The sequence below is a fragment of the Toxotes jaculatrix genome, chromosome 3 (genome assembly GCF_017976425.1).
Source record: "Toxotes jaculatrix isolate fToxJac2 chromosome 3, fToxJac2.pri, whole genome shotgun sequence".
NCBI lineage: Eukaryota > Metazoa > Chordata > Actinopteri > Toxotidae > Toxotes > Toxotes jaculatrix.
Window position 1 is genome coordinate 19,892,376 of NC_054396.1, and position 20,208 is coordinate 19,912,583.

At 38.8% G+C, this 20,208-nt stretch overlaps 1 protein-coding gene across 2 annotated transcripts in view; it reads right to left on the reverse strand.

Moving 5' to 3' along the window:
* atp2b2 (ATPase plasma membrane Ca2+ transporting 2) overlaps positions 1-20,208 on the reverse strand; it is a 66,653-nt gene that overhangs the window by 23,686 nt on the left and 22,759 nt on the right. For both annotated transcript variants that reach the window (XM_041034520.1, XM_041034521.1), the window contains exons 2-11: positions 19,987-20,187; positions 16,595-16,852; positions 15,976-16,101; positions 14,389-14,514; positions 13,920-13,952; positions 11,588-11,680; positions 8,973-9,014; positions 6,276-6,440; positions 4,592-4,806; positions 3,809-4,051 (exon numbers count right to left, since the gene is read on the reverse strand). In XM_041034520.1, coding sequence (XP_040890454.1) covers positions 3,809-4,051; positions 4,592-4,806; positions 6,276-6,440; positions 8,973-9,014; positions 11,588-11,680; positions 13,920-13,952; positions 14,389-14,514; positions 15,976-16,101; positions 16,595-16,852; positions 19,987-20,187 — 1,502 coding nt within the window. The remainder of the gene's footprint in view (positions 1-3,808; positions 4,052-4,591; positions 4,807-6,275; positions 6,441-8,972; positions 9,015-11,587; positions 11,681-13,919; positions 13,953-14,388; positions 14,515-15,975; positions 16,102-16,594; positions 16,853-19,986; positions 20,188-20,208) is intronic.

Below are 20,208 nucleotides of genomic sequence, written 5' to 3' on the forward strand. Positions count from 1 at the left end.
TTACACTACAACTTGACTGCTGAACAGAAATGAGGCTGTTCATTTTAATTGAACGAAACCATAAGCTGCTCATTGTAGACCATTTAACATGAACATGAATCTTGTTTTTCTATTTTCTACATTTCTTCCTGTTGAGTCTTTTTTTCGTTTCCAAAAGCATGTATACTACACAGCTGAAGCCTTCTATGTGTGTGTGTGTGTGTGTGTGTGTTATGGGTGTGTTTGTTATCTATCTCTCTTGTCCCTGACCGGAATAATGACCTGAGCAGGTGGTTGAAGCAACATGAGCCTGAGCTCCCAGGACACTCACACAGCCATGCTAAACACACACCACTGTGCTGCGAGAACATGCACCTGTGAGCTGAATACCTCCTACAGTGTCAGTGTGCCTGATATGACAGATGTGTGTGTGTGAGTGACATTCATGTGTGTACATCTGCACTTTACTGGTTTTACAAAACACACGCACACAGTCTTCTTATGGACAAAGTTAATATGTCACATATACAGTGAAAATACAAAAAAAAAAGTGAAGTGAACGTTGAAAGAAATAGAATGAAAGCACAGCTAATTCAATGGGGCAGCTGTTTGCTATGGGGCTCTCGCCACTGGGGATGACGCATGATATGACGTCACTAAATGATGTTCACATATTGCTATATAGCATGCATGACTTGTCTGCAAGAGACATCCAAGGCAAACTGATGTGTTAAGAATCTGATTGTGTGCTTGACTGTATACGTGTGTGCATATTTTTTTCACAATATACAGTATGTATACTGCATGGTGCGCACATGGATACAGTATCTGTGAGCATGTGCATGTACATTACGTGTGAGTATGTACATACTGTATGTGTGCAGGGTGTCATTGTGCAGATGTGTGTGAATTTCTCCCTCGAGGACGAGGCTTCTCCACTTTAGAGTCTGTATGTGCTGACAGAAGAAGAGCTATACCAGTGGCTGTATTATGAAGCCAGAGAGGCAGTAGGGGGACTGATATGGGTATCAAAGCCTGCCTCTTTGCCTTTGTGCCTTTGTGTGGTGGCCATCAAAGACTTCCATAGCCATCCTGGCATCCCACAGGATTGGCCTCTTATATAAGAACACACCAGCCAGCATACTGCAGGAGTGGCGCTGAGGGAGCGGGGGTGGCTGGGGGAGGGAGGAAGCGATGCACTAAATATTCCTCAGAAATTTCCCTTTCACATCCTGCTTTTTGAGTTGATTTCATTTCTTAATTATATCCGTCCTTCTTCATCTTGGTTTCACCTTGTTCACTTCGTTCACTCTGATAAGAGACATCAGTAAATAAATGCTGTACCTGTACTATCCACTATTTATGCAGTAAATGTTATGTTCCATACTATATTTATGCAAGTATGTACTCTGTATTTATGTATGTATGCATGGGTGAACTAATGCATGTATATAAGGATGTATGTATATGAAAGTGCTTTGGTCAGTTCGGTAGCTAAGTGATTAGAAAGCAACAGTACATGCTATAGGTAATTACTGTAGAAACAAAGAGTAAAGTCATATAAGCTGATATCATTTGAAGTTTACCCTAAGTTCAACTTCTACTTGCATGAGGTAACCTCTTTTATGAATGAAGAGATTAAAAAACAGGCTAAAAGTGCCATTTAATCCACAAAGTCTAAGCTGCACTCTGCCGGTGCTTAATTCCGTTGAGCTAAGCAGCTATGGAGGTACAATAGCCTGATGTAATGCTGCAAAGCATTCCTCCAGGTTTTTCAAGAGGGATAACATCTTGTTAATGTAGCACGTCTTGGTAGAGCAATGCTATGGCAAGGGGAAACCTGGGCAACCGCAAAGTCAGAGAAACAAAACTGATTCCCAATTTCAACTAAGTGGGAATAGACAACATTCACAAATTTTCAATAATATAAAACTATTTGAAAGAGGTTGTTGAAGTCACATGCTGCAGGCAGGGTTTTTTTTGCTATTATCCTTTTGCTATTATTCTTTAATATTATGTGCACTGTACTATATTGTCATTTGCAAATTCAGGAAATGCTTGTTTTCCAGTGTCTAGTATCTTCACTTTGTACGTGCCATTTTATGCACAAATGTGTGAAAGGATATTACACAGTGACAGAATAGATCATTAATCACATTTTTTTTCACAGTTATCTTCACAATTTTAAGCAAATAATGCAACATTATTTTACATACAGACCACATCAGTTTGTATTTTTGAAGGAACATGAACCTCCAACTTGTATCAATTTACATCTGCTCAGCACACACAGGATTAAATTAGCTGGACTACACCAAATCTTTTTTTTCCTATTCCTATCTAATTTGAAACTTTCCTAGAGCCAAAGGACTATAGTGAAGTTGAAGCGTTATCATAGTTGACTCTCACTATGAACAACAGTTCATCACAGTGTGAAGAATAAAACATGGAAACTATTTTATTTCATTTTCATGCCAAAGGTCCTGCTGTAGAGACAGAGGGACACAAATACACCATGTACATTGTTGACAAATTCAAACTGTCATTGTTTTATACATATAGAGAGGTGCTCTATAAAACTGACACTAAAATAATAAAAACTTATTGTGCTAACTGTCATAAAACACAGTAACACTACTTGTGGGCCACAAATTACTGCATTGCCTAAGTGTATCTACTGTGTATCAAACAAACCAGAGTTAAAACTAGACTCTACAGCTCTCAATCTAGGAAACCCAGTGACCATCACTGTGTTTTCACCAAGACTGCGATTGTGCCTTGAGGGGTAGGAAGTAAAATCTGTGGGATCCTTCTATTGCAGATGTCCCGCCTGCTCAGCTCATTTCCCATGCAAGTTCCATAAGGGCATTTGTCAGTTGGTCAGCCATCAATGAATAGACACTGTAGGGGTTTACAAGGGTAGTGACACACAGACTGGCACAAATGGTGTGTGTGTGTGCAGGTGAGAGTATGTGGTCATGCCAGGAAAAAAGATTACTCAGGCATGTAGCTCTAACAGTCTGAAGAGATCCTTATCTTGGTTATCTTTGATTTTAGGATAGGTTTGCCAAATGCTTTACTATGGAAATACTGCTTCACATCTGTGGCTCGAAGGTACATCCATGCAAACAGGTTTCAGATTCTGTGATTACACAATACAACAGTGACTGTGTGTGTGTGTGTGTGTGTGTGTGTCAGTCTGTCTGTCCATATACATATCTATCTATCTGTTTCTTCTTGCATGCAGGTCTAATTGGCTCAGGGAAATTTTCTCTTCACTGCATTCACTGTAAACAAGAGACCATCTCCAGCACTTAGACAGATTGGATTCAATTACAGTCTGCTACGCTCTGAATATCAGATAAGACAAAATTACACAACCGTTCTCAAGGTGACAAGTTGAGTGAATGCCTGATGAATCTAAAGCAGCAGCCAAGGACACCAACTGCCTGCTTTGCCAAGAAGAAAGCACTGCAGAACTGTCTCACTGTCTCAGGGCTGAACTCATCGTATGGTTTCAGCACTCACACAGAAGGAGATGAAATCTAAGTCTTAACTAAATAGGCTTTAGTGTAGTACAATATCTTAAATATTGTGACCAAGGGTCATAGAAAGTGTCACATATGATGTATATTATAAAAATGGAAGGGGTTTACGGTAAAGTTATGTAAGAGTTTCAAATTCCATGTGAAAGCCCATAACACTTGATTACCATTTTGTAAATGTCAAATAAATGAAAACGTTTTATGCAGAAATATGATGTCAATTTCTTTGCATTCATGTTTCTCTTACCCTTAGATGAAAGATGTTACCATTACAGGTGGCTTACCAGTATTTTGGTGGTGTAGGCGCTGTTGATGGAGATGGCATTGACCAGTAAGTCCAGTGATTTGGGTGGCAGAACTCCAGGATCTGGGATTTCTTTGTAGTGCACATCTCCAACGTAACACTGCACAGCCGTCATGCGGTTGGTAGTTAGCGTGCCTGTCTTGTCAGAGCAGATGGCGGTAGCGTTGCCCATCGTTTCACATGCATCCAGGTGACGCACCAGGTTGTTGTCTTTCATCATTTTCTGTTGGTAGGAAACAACATGATCATTTGCTGACGTGATGACATGTTGCACTGCACATTTGATGTTTTAAAATATCTGAACTGTTAGATGGATGCCCACATTAGCTAGAGCTGTGCACACTTGGCCTTTGTCAGATTTTTCTGTTAATCTCTGTGAACCGAGTAAGTGTCTTAACCCAGTACAAAAATTAACTATCCCAAATACTCATACATGAAAGCAAATCACATTTTTCACTCTGTGTGGGGTACAGCGGTTTGCACACAGAAAGTTGAATATAACACACATAATAGCACAAAAAATAAATAGATAAAAGAAAATGTGGGACATTTTCTCAGTTTTCAAAATGCAAGAAGTGCATCTTCTTAGCAGCAGCTACAGCTTAGGTTTTGTTTGAAGGCATATTGAAATAAAGCCCAGAGAATCAATCTTACAATGGGTAAACAAAAACACTAGTACATGTATACAGAGTGTAAATGGGCAGCCCTTACAGCAGAGGCACGACAGTACTACAGGGTATGTACAGTATTTGGCATTACTCACTTTGACAGAATATGCCAGGGAGATGGTGACAGCCAGCGGCAGCCCCTCCGGCACGGCCACCACCAACACAGTCACACCGATGATGAAGAACTTGACAAAGTACTGGATGTAGATGGGAGTGCACTCTGGCATCCAAGGGCGCTTCTGCATCACAAAGGTGTCAATGGCAAAATACAGGACCAGGATGATGACTGTGATGGCCGACATGAGCAAACCTGAAAAAGATACAACAGTTGTCCGCTGAGGAAAGGAATGATATATGATGGAAGCAAAACATGCAGTTTAAAAAATGTGTTTTTGGGATTTCCAACAGTCTGGAGGAAGAGAGTTTTGAGTTTCACTTTATTTTACACTTTTCTGATCCACCTGGTGAAATCTGTCTGCCGATTTGACCCATCAGTGTAGCACCTGGGGAGCAACTCTAGCTCTTGCCAGTGCCTTAGCCCAGGGTGATTCCTAATTCCTACTGTAACAGGCATATGTTTTGGTATGGGAGAAAATAAGAGCACCTAAGAGGAAAACAGAGCCCTTAAAGTTCACACAGAAAGGCCCCAGACTGACACTGAGTGTCACACTCCCTTAATTGAGCTTCACATGATAGTCTTATTTACTTGGAAGCATGCCTAACAAAAAAAAAAAAAGTATTATGGTTGATTTTCAGTAAATGTAGGTGTGTCAGTGTCAGGGTTTTGTGCATGCATTTTGAAATGAGGTAAAACCTTGTGTCAGGTACATACAGACCAGGTATGGCTTATTAGGGGTGAACAGAGATCATATAAGCCACAGTAAAGTACAGCACATAAAAACAGACACAGCTCCCCGAGGGTCACAGGCCTGGAAGTGTATTAAGTCCAAACATTTTTTTTTTGCCAGACCTGCAGGAACACCATATGATGTTACAGTGCAGCTTGTATGCTAATCCATCCACGGTATTTCATTGTTCTGACACCATGTCCTCATTCCATCACTCAGGCCAACAGTGTGATATAACAGCACACTGTAAAAATGAGGACTTCTTTAAGGGATTCTCTGAGAAATTCAAAATGTTCAACTATTGACTAAGTGAAATAAGAAAATAGCTGCAGGTTCTTTTAACTCCCTCGATAGCTATCAAGGAATATTTTGGTGATTCTACTTTTAAGAATCTTAAATTCTCCAGACTGGTCCAGAGATATCTGCATTTCATGGCTGACATTTATTCAACAGCAATCCCGCTATGTTGCTGCTAGGAGGACACCCACAATGTGGGCACACTGGCATGTGGGCATCTGTTACTAAAAATGCTTGCTGGTACACATCTACTGCAAGTATGTTAGACTTCAGCACCTTTGTGCCATAATTTTTTTTAAATTTATACTAAAAACAATGGATTCTGATATGGACTGTAGAACTTCAAAAGGGAACAAGCTGCATAATAAAGTCTCAGTTGTTCAACGATTCAACAAGTTGCTGGAGGACAAGTTCATTTAGAAACATAAGGTGCACAGGATCTTCTACTGCTCCCATAACTCTGACACTTAAGCATTCCTCCTAAAAGCTCTGATTGCTTTAAGCAACCAATAAGTAAGTCTTGTCTTAGTGCAACCTCTTGCGGTGATGGACAGGATGATGGCTCAGTACCTTGTTGTCCCTGATTTATCTGCCTGACTGACTGATGGACTCGTCCATGTGAAATATGCTGTACCTGCTTTGCCAATCTGGACAGCCAGTTTGGTCAGCTTCCCTTGCAGCACAGACTTCTCTTTCTTCGAAACGGACACCTTCTTCCTCTCTTTTTCATCTGCCTCTCCACCTTCAGCGCTCTTCAGAGGCTGCATCTCCATGGCAGCTGCTCCATCCTGCTTCTTTACTGTAAACACCACAAAAAAACAAAACAAAAAGCAGAATGCAGCAGTGTTAGAAATTGAGATTAAACCAAGGAAAGGAGGAGGAAAGGAGGAGCCAGGCTTTTAACACCCAGGAGTTTCACTAGCTCCAGGACTCAAGTTTAGATTTAAACCCAAGAAATGATCATATGAGGCCCCATGATAAAATCAGACTAATTAGTACGTAAAAACACTGTGATTCTTGCCAGCTTTTCTATCTTTTCATCACAAACACATATTTACAGTAAGCCATAAATAATTCACTGGTCCTACATCCAAGGTACATCCAAGGTACAGCTATGTTCACAGATTGTTTAAAAGCCTGCAAAGTATTTGCAGATACTGAAGAAAAGGAAACCTTCTATACGTAGTATAGTTTCATACATGCAAGGAAAACTCAGTGTGCTTCACATAAAAAAAAAACCTAAAACAAACAAGAAACAATAAAGATTAAAAAAAAAAATCTAAATGGAGAATATATCAGTATATCCAAAACAGAGTCCCAAGCCTTCTAGAGGTTTGTTTCAATGTAGTTCTGCTGTTTTATCTTTGCAGACCAGTTGCCAACCACTAACTGATGAACATGATGCATAGATGTATAGCTCACAGCGGTGCGTAAAAATCAGTTTTACACCTTCTCTTATAATCATAATGACAAGAAACTAATAATTTTAAATCCCCAAATAGGAAAACAACGTACATAAATGGGATCATACATTTTACTGAAACAAACCATCTCATCAGGGAGTAGGTTCGAACACACAAAACACAATTACCCTGTACACAGTTACATGCATTTGAAATGACTTCTTCCAGAAAAAAAAAAATTAAATTGAATAAAACTGCTTCCATTAGTCAAAGACTTCAAATCAAAATGGCTGTTAAAGAGTATTTTCTAAAACACATATTGATCCATGTACATTACATACATGAAATCACTCTTCTCACTTAGAGAGTAATTGATATTTCATCTGCTTTATGCTGTAGAAACAAGGTCTTCTGTTTAAAAAAAAAATAGTTCAAGCTGTAAAACCAATCCTAAATTACCTCATTCTGTCTCCATCTCTCTCCCCCTCTCTCTCTCACACACACACACACAGTGCAGCACTTCTCAGTTAATGTAACCCATTACCAAGAATCATTTCAGTCCAGTTTCCCAATCACAATGAGGCATGTGTTTGATGCTTACGAAAAACCTTTTAAGGTTGAACATCTGTCATACTCTCTGGTTGTGCATTTTTGTTTTTCCACCTCCATAACACCAGACATACAGTGTATCGTCTGTATCCAGCTGTATGCAGCAGAAGAGCAAGATCAAACAGTTCAAATTAAAACACACTAAGGACACAGGCTCATCCTTCGAAAGCTGCATTTTGTTCTTCATTTACCCAGTCACCCCTTTGCATTTTCAGATTGTGTCTATTATTCCATCTCACCATGCTTTTGTTTTAAGAGAGGAAACATACACTGATGAGCCAAAACATTCTCAGAGGTGAAGTGAATAACGTTGATTATATCTTTACAAAGGTCTGGGATATATTAGATGTAAAGACCTGAGTGACTTTGACACAGGGGTGAAGGGGTACCTAAACAAGGGGTAACTAAAAAAATATTGCTTGGTAGTAAAGTCAATTAGTCAATTTGTTTATTTTAATAAAATGTTTCTTTAATGAAATATTTATTAAATAAGAAAAAAAACAAGACCAAAAATATGCAGTTTCTGAAATGTAGAAATTCACTCTCTTTTTCTGTTGTATATTGAGGATTTAACCTATTTTAAGACGTCACTTCAGTAACTTGGGAAGATTATTTTTTCTTGTTTTTTTTAACTTTTCATAGACTAAATTGACAGATTAACAATAAGGAAAATAAACATTAGCTATAACCAGCAAAAATGACACAGCATCCCTTTAATCCCATACTAATTTAAGTCATATTGTGTGGAGAAAATTTCATGAAACAGTGGAGAAGGGAAAACCAGGGTGTGGTATATATTTAACTTGGGGAGAGTAGTAAAAGGACAGTTTGGGGTGTTTTTGGTGGAAAAGGGTAGCCTGAGTGAGACGGATAGTTGAGAAACAAGTTGCTGTTCTCTCATGGAGAACGTGACGAATCAACAACACAACAAGAACAACAACAGAACAACAGACCAGGGACAACACATCAGTGACAGACAGAGTGAAGAGGAGGGATTTTCTAACCTAATACGACTGCAGGTAAAACCTGGGTCAATTCAAAGGTATAATTCCTTCTAACAGTATCTGAGATTGTTATAGATAGTGGACTAGCGAAGTCCCTTGGAATCCATTCTGAATTAGCACTGCACAAACCTTTGAGAGACAGTGTGGTATTTAGAACAATGTAGGTTGAAATAAATAAAGTAACAGAGGATTCTCCACCTGCATTTGACCCAGAGCTTACACCACACACCATAGAAGGGAAAAGATGAGAAGAATAAGGAGGAGGAGGAAGAGAGGAGGCAGGGGAGGAGAGAGTGAAAGATATGGTTTGGTTACCTTTAATCTGGTTGCTCTCCATATTGCCATCTTGCATTTTACCTACGATGGAGACATACAAGACAATAACAACAAAAATAACCAAGGCAGACAAGTCAACAAATTATCACCACAGAGACAACACACACAGTGAGAACCAAAAACCACAGACAAGGAGACAGGAAAATGACTTTTAATACAACGTCTCTCTGACAGTCACATAGAAAGGCTTGTGATATGTAAGTGATGTAATGTAACTAGCAGGTACACCTACTGGCAAGGGGTTAATAAAATAAAATTTAATTGAGAGTTACGCAAACAGCAATCAGAGACAAATACTGTGGTGTGCAGATTTTCTTGTAATGAAGTGGGAGGAAATTAGGCTTTAATAGACTTTAATATATTTTATTGCATAAGCAAATAATCATGTAATTAAAATGCTTAATGGGCCTTTTCTGAAATATAAATATTTTGACATCAAAGTATATTGAGTGTGACATTAGCAGAACATTAAAAAAAAACTGCACACACTTTCTGCTGAATTTTTCTGTCTTTAAATATTGTTTTGAATGATATACTCACACTACGAGCACAGGTAATTCCATACACATTATCAAAAATACGTCAGGGCATAAAATGAGATATCAAGACATAGGTAGAGCATTTACACTGAACACTGACAGTGAGGGAGAGTACACAACAAACACTTACACACTCACACACGTACAGTACACACACACACTCACACAAACACACATGTACAGTACACACAAACAAGAGACAGCATGCATTAGAGGAAAATTCAGACAGCACATGCAAGATCACACACTCCGAGGGAAGCAGACTGGAGATGTGAACAATATAGAGAGAAAGAAGAGAGCCTGAAGGAAAAGCCTCCCACATGGTGGAGTTACATAAGAACAACTGGAAGAAAATCGAAATCTAAGTTTGGGGGACAGTGAATTTATTATGCTGTTGGATTCTGCTTAGACAAGGAGTGAACTTAAATTAAATGCATAGTTCAATCAAACAATATTACTTACTGACTTACTGAACTTACATACTCATCTTGCTTTCCAGTCTTATAGAGTAGCTAAGAGCCTTCTTCGAAGGACACACGCAGTATACATCCTTTTGTAAGTCAATGAAACATGAAATGTGAAAGAGTCTTTCAAATCAAAAGTATACAAAGGGTTTACAAAATAAAGAGGGCATTTATTATATACTGCAGAACTGTTCGCATTATTTACCCAGGCTATAATTACAGAGATATGCATTTTTTGTCTCAGTGTTAAGCAGGCTATAAATTGCATAAAATCTATCTTTCAGTGCTTTACACTCAAATACCAGTAAAAAAAATACTCAGGTAGAGCCGGGAGACCAGAATTTCGCAAAAATCTTCTGCATGTACTGTATGTAGAGAATAATTGGCTCGTTTCACCTCCACATCCACATTAGCCAGTTCCCTGGAGTCACAACAAAGCTGAAGATGACAAATAGCTGTGTTCCAGCCCAGGACAGCACAAGGTCACCATTACAGTGCAAATCAAGCCCCTCCTGCCTTGAGTACAAACACTTTGGGGCTGCTCTCCAAGGAGACGAAGATAAGAGAGAACCCGGTGCAAGAATGAGTGAAGTTAATCTTTTTTGCATCTCGTCCAGCTAACACAGAAGCACAGGATTTGCACTAAGTGATCTCAGAGGAGGCCCTACAGTAGGATTTTCTACCACTATTCACCTAGAGTCTTGCCTAATGTCAGAAATCTGAATTTATACAACAATCCTTCAATTTTCACTCATCCCAACAGCACAATTTAAAGGAACATCTCCAAAATTTTGGGAAACACGCTTATTCCCACTCTTGTTGAGAGTTAGATGTGAGGATTCTGTTCATTCTCATGTCTGTTCTTTCAGTGTGAAGCTACGGCCAGCAGCCAGTGAGCTTAGCTTAGCACAAAGACTGGAAACAGGGAAAAACAGCTAGCTTGACTCTGTCCAGTGATTACAAAATCCGCCTACAAGCACCTCTAAAGCTCACTAATTCATGTTATATCTCTGTTGTTCTTGTTTAATCTGTCCAAACAACATGTGGGGGTTATGTGCCAGCCTATTTCTTGGCTGCGAGCAGTGGTAATGATCTTCTAACTCTCAGCAAGAAAGGGAATAAAAGTATTTCCCAAAATGTCAAACTTTTTCTTTAAAGACACCCCATGTCAAATGATGTATTCCTTATTCTAATGAATAAATCTTTTCTTATGAAAGAATATAAAGAGCCTTAAAAGGTTTCCACCACTTTTACCTAGTACATTTTTGAAGGTTTTTTAAGTTTAATTTTAGTTCGCATTTAAAGAAAAAAAAAACCTTCCTAAGTTATTACAAAATTTTCCAACACAATTGGAAGCATTACAAAACAAAGAACAGCATAAAGAAAGGAAAAGGAAATAAGAAAATAATCTCTACGAATAAAGAAGACATGCACTGACAGCATGGACACAAAGGGGTCCAACACAACTGAGAGAGAAGGCAGAGCAGAGGGTGAGCACCCATGGTTGGAGGCATTTGGAGAATGGAGAGGGCAGAAGGAGTCAAAAGTCACGACAGAAAGAGGTCAGAGATCAGACGTTTTGTCAACCTACCATTAATTAGGCTGGCACTGCCAGGGGCATTAATGCCTGCAGCCCCATCCGTGGCTATAGTTGCGATAGGGTGGATAGGGGGATGGGAGCAGTCTAGCCATGAGGGCCGAACATGAATGAACAAAACAAGCACGCGCGCAACCACACACCAACACACACACGCACGCACGTGCACAAACAAGACAATGAACAGAAATAACATGGTTATAGCACATTTAAGAGATTCGGCAGGTGTTGACTGTGTGTGAAGGCTAAAACGTGATCAGTGTGGAGTATAAATGCATTTATTTGTATGTGTAGTTATTATTAAATGTACCTAACTAGTGTGATTTACCAGAACTAAAAGCTTTAGGAAAATGTTAATAAACAAACATTTAACAGACATGAAACATGAAATCTGAACATAACATGGAAAACAAACAAAAAAAAGGTGAAACCAGAGCTACAAAAAAGATAAACCTACTGTGAGATGATTTAACAAGATATGTTTGTTTCAATAGACTGTATGTCTGTGTAAAATCATGTATGTAAAGTAATCAGTAGAACTTATATAGTATTTTACCTTTATCATATTATGTTTTGATTGCATTTATAGTAATTTTTCATTTCTTGCAGTCTGAAGCTCATTTAAACCATGTTATTCGTGTAACAGCTTTTAGCATCACAAAAATCATAATTTGTGCAGAAAATCTGAAAGAAATAAGCTATAAGGTGCTGCATAACCAATTTGAAATTAAACTCTCCAATGTAAAAGTAAACAAAATGTAAAAGGGCCCACACATTAGCCAGGGAAATACACATGTGCCAACCAGTTAAGTGATGGGGTTACTGATTTTTATTTTTTCATTATTTTGGAGAAGTTGTACTGACTGTGATTGTGTTTGTCTTTTGTAATCAGTCACATAAACTGCAATTAATACAAAAAGGATTTTCTTTGGAAGATCAAAAATTATTTTCCTGTTTCCTTTTGGTTACTTTGTCTAGAGTTCACTGTTAACAAAAACACACTGATTTTTAGTAGATTGGTTCATCACAAGGTTCATCAAAATGTTTTATCTCACTGAAAAGCAATTGCCTTCTTTAATAAAACAGCCCAGCAGTGATTTTAGTGCAATTTCTTGATGAGTTTGCAATCATGAGCAGTGTTTTATCAACAAATTAATCTGAATAATACTGCACTTGGCTGATGTCACCTTTTAACAAAGCCTCAAGGTAACCTCAACTTTAACAAGTAATATGTATGTAGTCTCAGTCCAACTTTACATGAAGTTCTACTAATAAGGCCAGCTATATCTGAAGTATTGAGAGAGCGATGTATGGTACATCAGTGAAACTCTGAAAATACCAATTTCGATAAAATCTGCAACTTTAAATCAAGGATGATCATTAAGGATGATCCCAGATGTATGAACATTTTTCACTGAATGGCAATTTTGAGTAAATTTGTAAAGTTCAATGACAGCTTCCCTGGGCCCAGATTATGTGTTACACTGTAAAGTTTGTTGTTGGTTGACAGAAGCCTGGGATTATTTTGCCTGGTTTGATCAAATCCGATCAAACCAGGCAAACTCTGAGACAATAAGGCATCTTACCACTGTGCTACGGTCAGATCACAATCGCATTGTTGAAAGTCAAAGACATATGGTATTTGTTAGTGCTCAGATCAGAGGAAGAAAGTATTATCCACATAGAGACGATATGTTTACTGTTACCTTGTACAATGTGATATTAGTACTGAAGCTAAATGCTTCAGAACATACAGTATGCTATCCATGCAAGTTACTGGGGTACCTGCTCAATGAAACTACAGAGCTGTCCAAAGAGGCACAGGTAACAGTGGCAACAAACCACTACTGATGTACATGTACATATGTGAGATGTAAAAATAGAATCTTACAAAAGCTTATACTTTCTACTTTACTCCCTACTGCTGGTACATGTGCTGTACACCTGCAAGGCTGTCACTCTCATGTCATTGTTCTGTTATACTGCAATAAGATGAGTCTGACAGCCTTTCTCTATTCATGGCATTCAACACGTCCGTGAAACAGGACTGATGTTGAATGCTAGCTAGTTAGTTTGATGAGTGCGGTGCCTGTTATAGGGGGGAGAGGATTATGCATTGTGAAATGTGTCATCTGTCAGCACTTAAAAAGATGCAGTGTCGTGGTGATGAAGCTTCTCTTTTTAAGTGAGGAATTAAACTGGTGCAAAGGTGCTTGGATAAAGGAAAAGAGTGAAGAGTAAAGGTGGTTTATTGGGAATCATCAGGGGTTAAAGATCAAAAGGATCAAGTACCACTCCCAGGGGTCAGAGAAAGGTGATACTCTACCTGTGTTCTGGTGGCCGTCTTCCACTGCCCCTCCTTCGAGGCGAATTTGGAACGATAAGAGAGTAAGGACAATAATGCACCTGGACCCACAGAACCTGCATACTGCAGCTCACAACTGTACCACCAACACTCACTTCATACAGTATTTATACACATTCAGCAAAGATGACCGTGCACAGAGGCTTATTGTCAGGTAATGTACTACAAACTTACAACCCCGGTACAACCCTTCTGATAACAAGGACAGTTAAAAAACATGAATATTATGAAATGAGCGTACACGGTCAGATTTTCAGCACATAAAGTAATGAAATGAAAAAAAAAAAAGCTTCTTCAAGGGTATGTTGCTGGGCAACACTGACAAAAATAAATAAATAAAAAAAATTACCTCAGTATTTCTGAAGCAACTGAAGAAAAGTCTTAATGGACATGTTTATAAAACAATAAAATAATGATATAATCATCTTACCTTTCTTTTCTTTCTTCTCTTCTTCTTCTGTGCCAGCCCCCAGCAGGGTGAAGATGATTCCAGTCTGAGAGTTGACACCGACAGCAGTCACCACCATGCGCCCCGACCCCTCCATCACATGAGTCCCTGGAGAACGTGCAGAAAGGTGTTATAATAATATATTACAGCTGGATTAGAAATAGTGAGATTCTTTGTGCCTCTGTCATGATTGTGCTCACTGCCTTGTATTGTGTTCCAGTTTCATAATATAGTATATACGACTGTAAAACAGCTCACTGCGATCCCAACAACACTTGTGATTCGTGTAGTCAATCAAGAACATGGATGGCTTGCCCTAGAAAACACACAGGTTGCTTTGGTCCTATATTTAGGCTTACTGTCCTGCTGCACTGATATAAAACAGGGGGACTTCTGTACATATGAAAAGGGCTACAATTCCAACACTTCAGCTCACAGAGAGACTACCTTAAACACTATTAAAAGTCAGCACTTAAATCTCATTCATGGTTTTATTTTAAATCTAATGTGCTGGAGTTGAGAGCCAAAATCAGTAAAATAAAAATTGCGTCTGTGTGTAAATACTTGCAGGCTGCACTACACTTTTGTGTATGTAAATATGACAGCACACACATAGAAAATTATTAACCTTTGCCAGAGTAAGTCGATGTGCATGAATAAGAGGCTAATTAAAGGAGGCAGCAAAAAGGCACACAGCTAATTATCTACAGGAAAAAATACCAAGATGTGAGAACAGATTAACCCACGTTTCTGTTATCAGTGAGGTTCTTCATTTCTAAGAATCATACAGCTGCAAAACCTGGTGTCTCTGCTGCAGCAAACACTAAACCAATAAAGAGGAAAACTAGATTAAAAAACAGTTACTTCCAGGCGGTCGCCAGTGTGTTCTGCATATTCAGATTATAATTAACGACCTTTTGTCTCCCATCTGAAGTAATGCCATGCCTGTTACTTAATTTCATTTTATTCAAAAGAGACTCTGTAAAAGGAGCTAGGCAAACCAAACCTAAGCCTATGGCAGGTAAACCTCAATATTAAAACAATTTTACTATTTAAACTTGAACGTGAACTGAGGTGATTATAAAAAGTGACGATCATTTTGTAAACAAATGTCGAATTTTGTATTTCTGTAATTTATTTATTCATTATTTACCCATGCTCAGTTCTGATAAGGGATAACACATTTTCAACAGAAAAAATGCTACAAATGTAATTGTGGGCTTGTTTGAGAGATTAATTAATTACCGCTTTCTATTTTGAAAAGATAAAGATGAAAAATAAAGAGAAGAAAAGCAGGACAGTACATACAATATTATTTTGGAGTTGTCAAGTTGTCAAGTTCAAACTCAACAGTGAGCCATTTTCACAGTGGAGATGAATAGAATACTAATTATTATAATTTGAACAGAAGAGGAAAAGTATAGAGTCCTCAGTCTCAAAGTCAAATCCCCACCTCTGTTTTTTGTCCCTTTCTCGTTTACCCAACAACATCACATGCAGGAAAACATGACTGTGACATACAGCAATACACCCATCCATCTCAAGAGGGTGCATGAACTGGCATCATACCAGACAACAGCATGGGGTCCTTGTCTGCAGACTTCTTGACGTGGTCGGACTCTCCGGTCAGTGATGACTCATCAATCTTCAGGTCATTGCCCTGGATCAACACTCCGTCAGCAGGAAGTAGATCACCTGCAGCAACAGAGATATCGGAGTTGGCATCTGTGATGGATATATTTACATTTCTGGATTTGATGGACACAAAATTATTCAGAAACTCCACAGAGTGTGATCACTGTGATATATGTAATGTATTATTTTGATGGTATTATGAGAGGGTGTGTGCATGTGTGTGTGTTGCTCACCTAATGGGCCCGTCTGCAGATAATTTATTGCCCAACTTTAGCTTGAATATGTTTAAATGCTTAAGGTGAACATAAATTTAATCCCCTCAGCTACTGAACCATGAAAATAACTTTACACAGAACAATCGACAAACCAGTCGAGAGTCAGCGGGCACGTCCGTTGGGTCGGACATGCCCCATCTACTTCAGGTTTAAACATTTAATGGATTCTGTTTCAAAGCTCTTTGAGCTATGAATTCACACCAAGAAGATATTTGCAATTTGAATTTACTTTATGTAATAAAATTAGTTAACTTTTTTGACAATCTCCTCATACCTACCGTATTTGACCTGCGCAATATCCCCCACCACTATATCAGCCACGGGCAGCTGTATGACCTGGCTACCGCGGACCACCTGGAATTTCTGCTCCTGCTCGATGCGGCTCTGCAGCCCACGGAACTGCTTCTCCTTCGACCAGTCATTGAAGGCCGTGACCAGCACCACACACACCACAGACAACAGGATGGCTGCACCCTCAATCCAGCCAGCGTCCGCTTCGCCCTCGTCCTCTACCCCGCCTGCCGCCGAGCCACAGGCTGCAGTTTGGTAGTGGTGACAATAAGGAAAAGAGGAAAATTACATAGATATCAAGCAAACTGTGTTTTCATACATGTCTAAAGACTGAGGTTTTCTAGAACTTTCTAGAAATTTCATACACAGGTAGACATATTTATTATTTATGTAGAGGGACAACACTACCAGTAACAGTAACTCTTCATAAGAAAAGACGCACAGGGATGTTATCAAAGCTCACACTCACACTGCAGATTTAAAAGCTTTGGACAAAGACAGGTGTGACTGTGTGTGCGATTGTGTGTATATACAGAGGAAACTATGTGAATATGTGCAATATAAAAAAGGGGAAAAGAAAGAAGTCATAAAATGAGGCTTTTCATTAATTTGCTCTACTTCAAATGACGGCCCTGCTGTCCACTGGATGTGCACTGAAAGACTGAAACATATTTGAGAATGAAACAAGGCCTATTCCCAGTCCTCCCTCTTGTAATGCACTGGGAGCCATCATGTGCTACACTCCTAGCTAGCAGACTTCAAAAGCCCCCACTGGGGTGATTTGCTTTGGACTATAAAACACTTGCAGCTCACAAGTGAACTAGTACAGACCCAATACTATAGACATTACATATGAAGGGTCTAATTTCACCACCAACAAGAAATTTGGACTCACTGGTGCACTACAAACAGTCTCCAATCAATATGATACAATGCATGCAGCTACAAAACATATTCTCCTTGATCTGTAAGACTACCAGTGCCAATGCTCACATACATGTATGTACTCCTGCATTCATGTAGGTTTTAGCACAAAGAGAGACAAATTTAAATAAACAATAACATTTAATCATTTATTTAATTTAATATCACCACAGCACATTAACAGTAATATGTACAGGGAGTATAGTAGCTGTCCATGTTTCGGATTGTACAACTCTTAATATTCAGACATGTAACTCCAAATGTGTGCACAAAATGTGTTCTTGTCCTTCTCATATTAAGATACTCCGATCATGCAGCTAATTTGTAGCTGTCCATGGTGCTGAAGTGCCAACAAAAGGCTCAAGCCAGACAAAGCATCTAACATTTGCAGATGGTTGAGAAACGTACAACCGAGTGGCATGTAAACAAATAAATAAATGTCTATAAGCTTCAAAAACAAGTTTAACTAATTGGCTTGGATGTTTTGTTGGTTTCATTGTCTACTGTATTTTTTTGTATTTTGTCTTGTTGCATGTTGTGTGTTTGATACAGACACAATTAAGAGCCTACTCATTCAACTGTAGCCAAGCTGTTTCATATGTAAATGAGAATTAAGTCATCCCACCACCTTCTATTTCTGGACCACTGAGCTTTTTTATTTTTGACCTATTAATAGACAAACCCGCAAACCAGCAGTGAGAGATGTGTGCTTGTGTATGTTTGTGTGTGGATGGTGTGAGGGGGTCTGTTTGGAACAAGTTCTGTCACAATTTCTCTGTATTGCTAGAGCTGAATTAACACATCAGACACAACACATCAAGCTAATATCAGTATAGAATCAATTTAAAAATTCAATACATCAATGTTTTAGAGATTCCACCTTTTTAGTGGTTTTTGATTATTTTCCTTTGCATTAAGTTTAAAAACTTTTTTACTCTATTATTGTTGTATCATATTTATAGGGTTTATAATATAATTTCAGTTTATTAGATTTGTTGAAATTATATTTAAACTTATTGCTGTAAATTTACTGTCATTTTATAAGTAGTTCTTGTGTCATTTGGTCAAATTTATTGTACCAGGATGTCATTTCAATTTCAAGACAGTAAAGTCAGAAAAGCACTTAGTACACATCTTTATCACAGCTCTTTAACAACCAAATTTGAGGGATTGTTACCATAAATGTTATTATATTAAATATTTGTGTGCAAAAGGACTATCGGTCGTTGTATTATCGTTATTATCATCCATGTTTTAGGCTCAGATTTTGTTATGGATCACAAAAAAATTCTATTTAGAAAAATAACATGACATTTCACATTAGTTGGGCTCTTGTTGCCACTAAGCACATCTAAAAACATTCTCATCCCTATGGGCTTATGTTCATCTCTCCTCTGTAACAAACACATACATCCATGTGGCGTTTTTCTGAGCAAGGCGATGGTATGCATTCATATCTTTCGGAATCACTATGCTGTTCACATCTATTCATACCCGCAGGAGTTTATGTGCTGATTTAGATTCATATGTATTCATATCTTTCAAATATGAGAGGAGACTTGCATATTGGCACCTTTTTTTGCCGCAAGTTAAAGGGAAGCTTGATTATGTATCTGCCGATGGACGCAGTTATTAGCATAATGATTCCTTTGGTATCTCTCTGCTTTATTTGGACTTGGTGATGCATAGCACTCTTTCATGAAGCGATGTAGCTCAAAAGCTACGCAGAAAACAGGCAAAGCATGTACGGAAAAGCATTGGTCTTAACTGATAAAATTCCAATTGATCAATAATTACAACTGCAAACTACAAAATGAATGAATACAGAAATCATTTGATAAACTAAGGTGGTACTTCCATATGAGTATATAAACCCCTTAAAATGATGACTGGTCTTTTTGGCAGGGTAACTGAATTCCATTACTGTGATAATGCTGGGAGCAATGACTGATGTTGCTGACTCAGCACCTCGTTATGGTCTCTGTCTTCATTTCCTGTTTCACGGCTCACAGGGCTGATGTATGGGCACTGGGAGCTCAAGGTTATTTCTCTACTCAACACTTCATTAACCTTCCCCGTACCTTTCATACGCACATTTAACACATTCATAATGTGCAAGCACGCACACACACACACAAAAAAAAAAATTAGCCCTATGCTCAGTGAGTCACTTGGCCTCTCGAGGAGGGTCACAAACAAAGTGTGACCTGCCTCACCAATTAAAAAGTATATGTGCATACATGTAGGTGTAAGTGTGTCAGCGAGTGCCAGTAATGTCAGAGGAAGTGATGTCAGTAGGCCAACGCAATTATGGCCCTTTGCTGTCCTCCGCAATAGTGGAGATATCAGAGAGAACAGCGTGTGTGTGTGTGTGTGTGTTAGTGCTTGTGTGTCTGTCTCAAGACCTCGGAAAGAATGACAGAGAGAACATTTTACTGGAAGTGATGTCACTCACACTCTCCGCCGGTCTCTCCAGGAGGGTGGTAGAAGGAGAGGCCCAGGGAGATCAGCGCAGCAATCTCCAGGATGATGAGGGTGACATCCTGCAGAGCTTCCCATACCAGCTGCAGAAAGGTTTTTGGCTTCTTTGGAGGTATCAGGTTTTTCCCAAATATTTCTCTTCTCTTGTCCAGGTCAGTTTGGACACCTGCGAGACCTGGGAGAGGAAAGAGAAGAA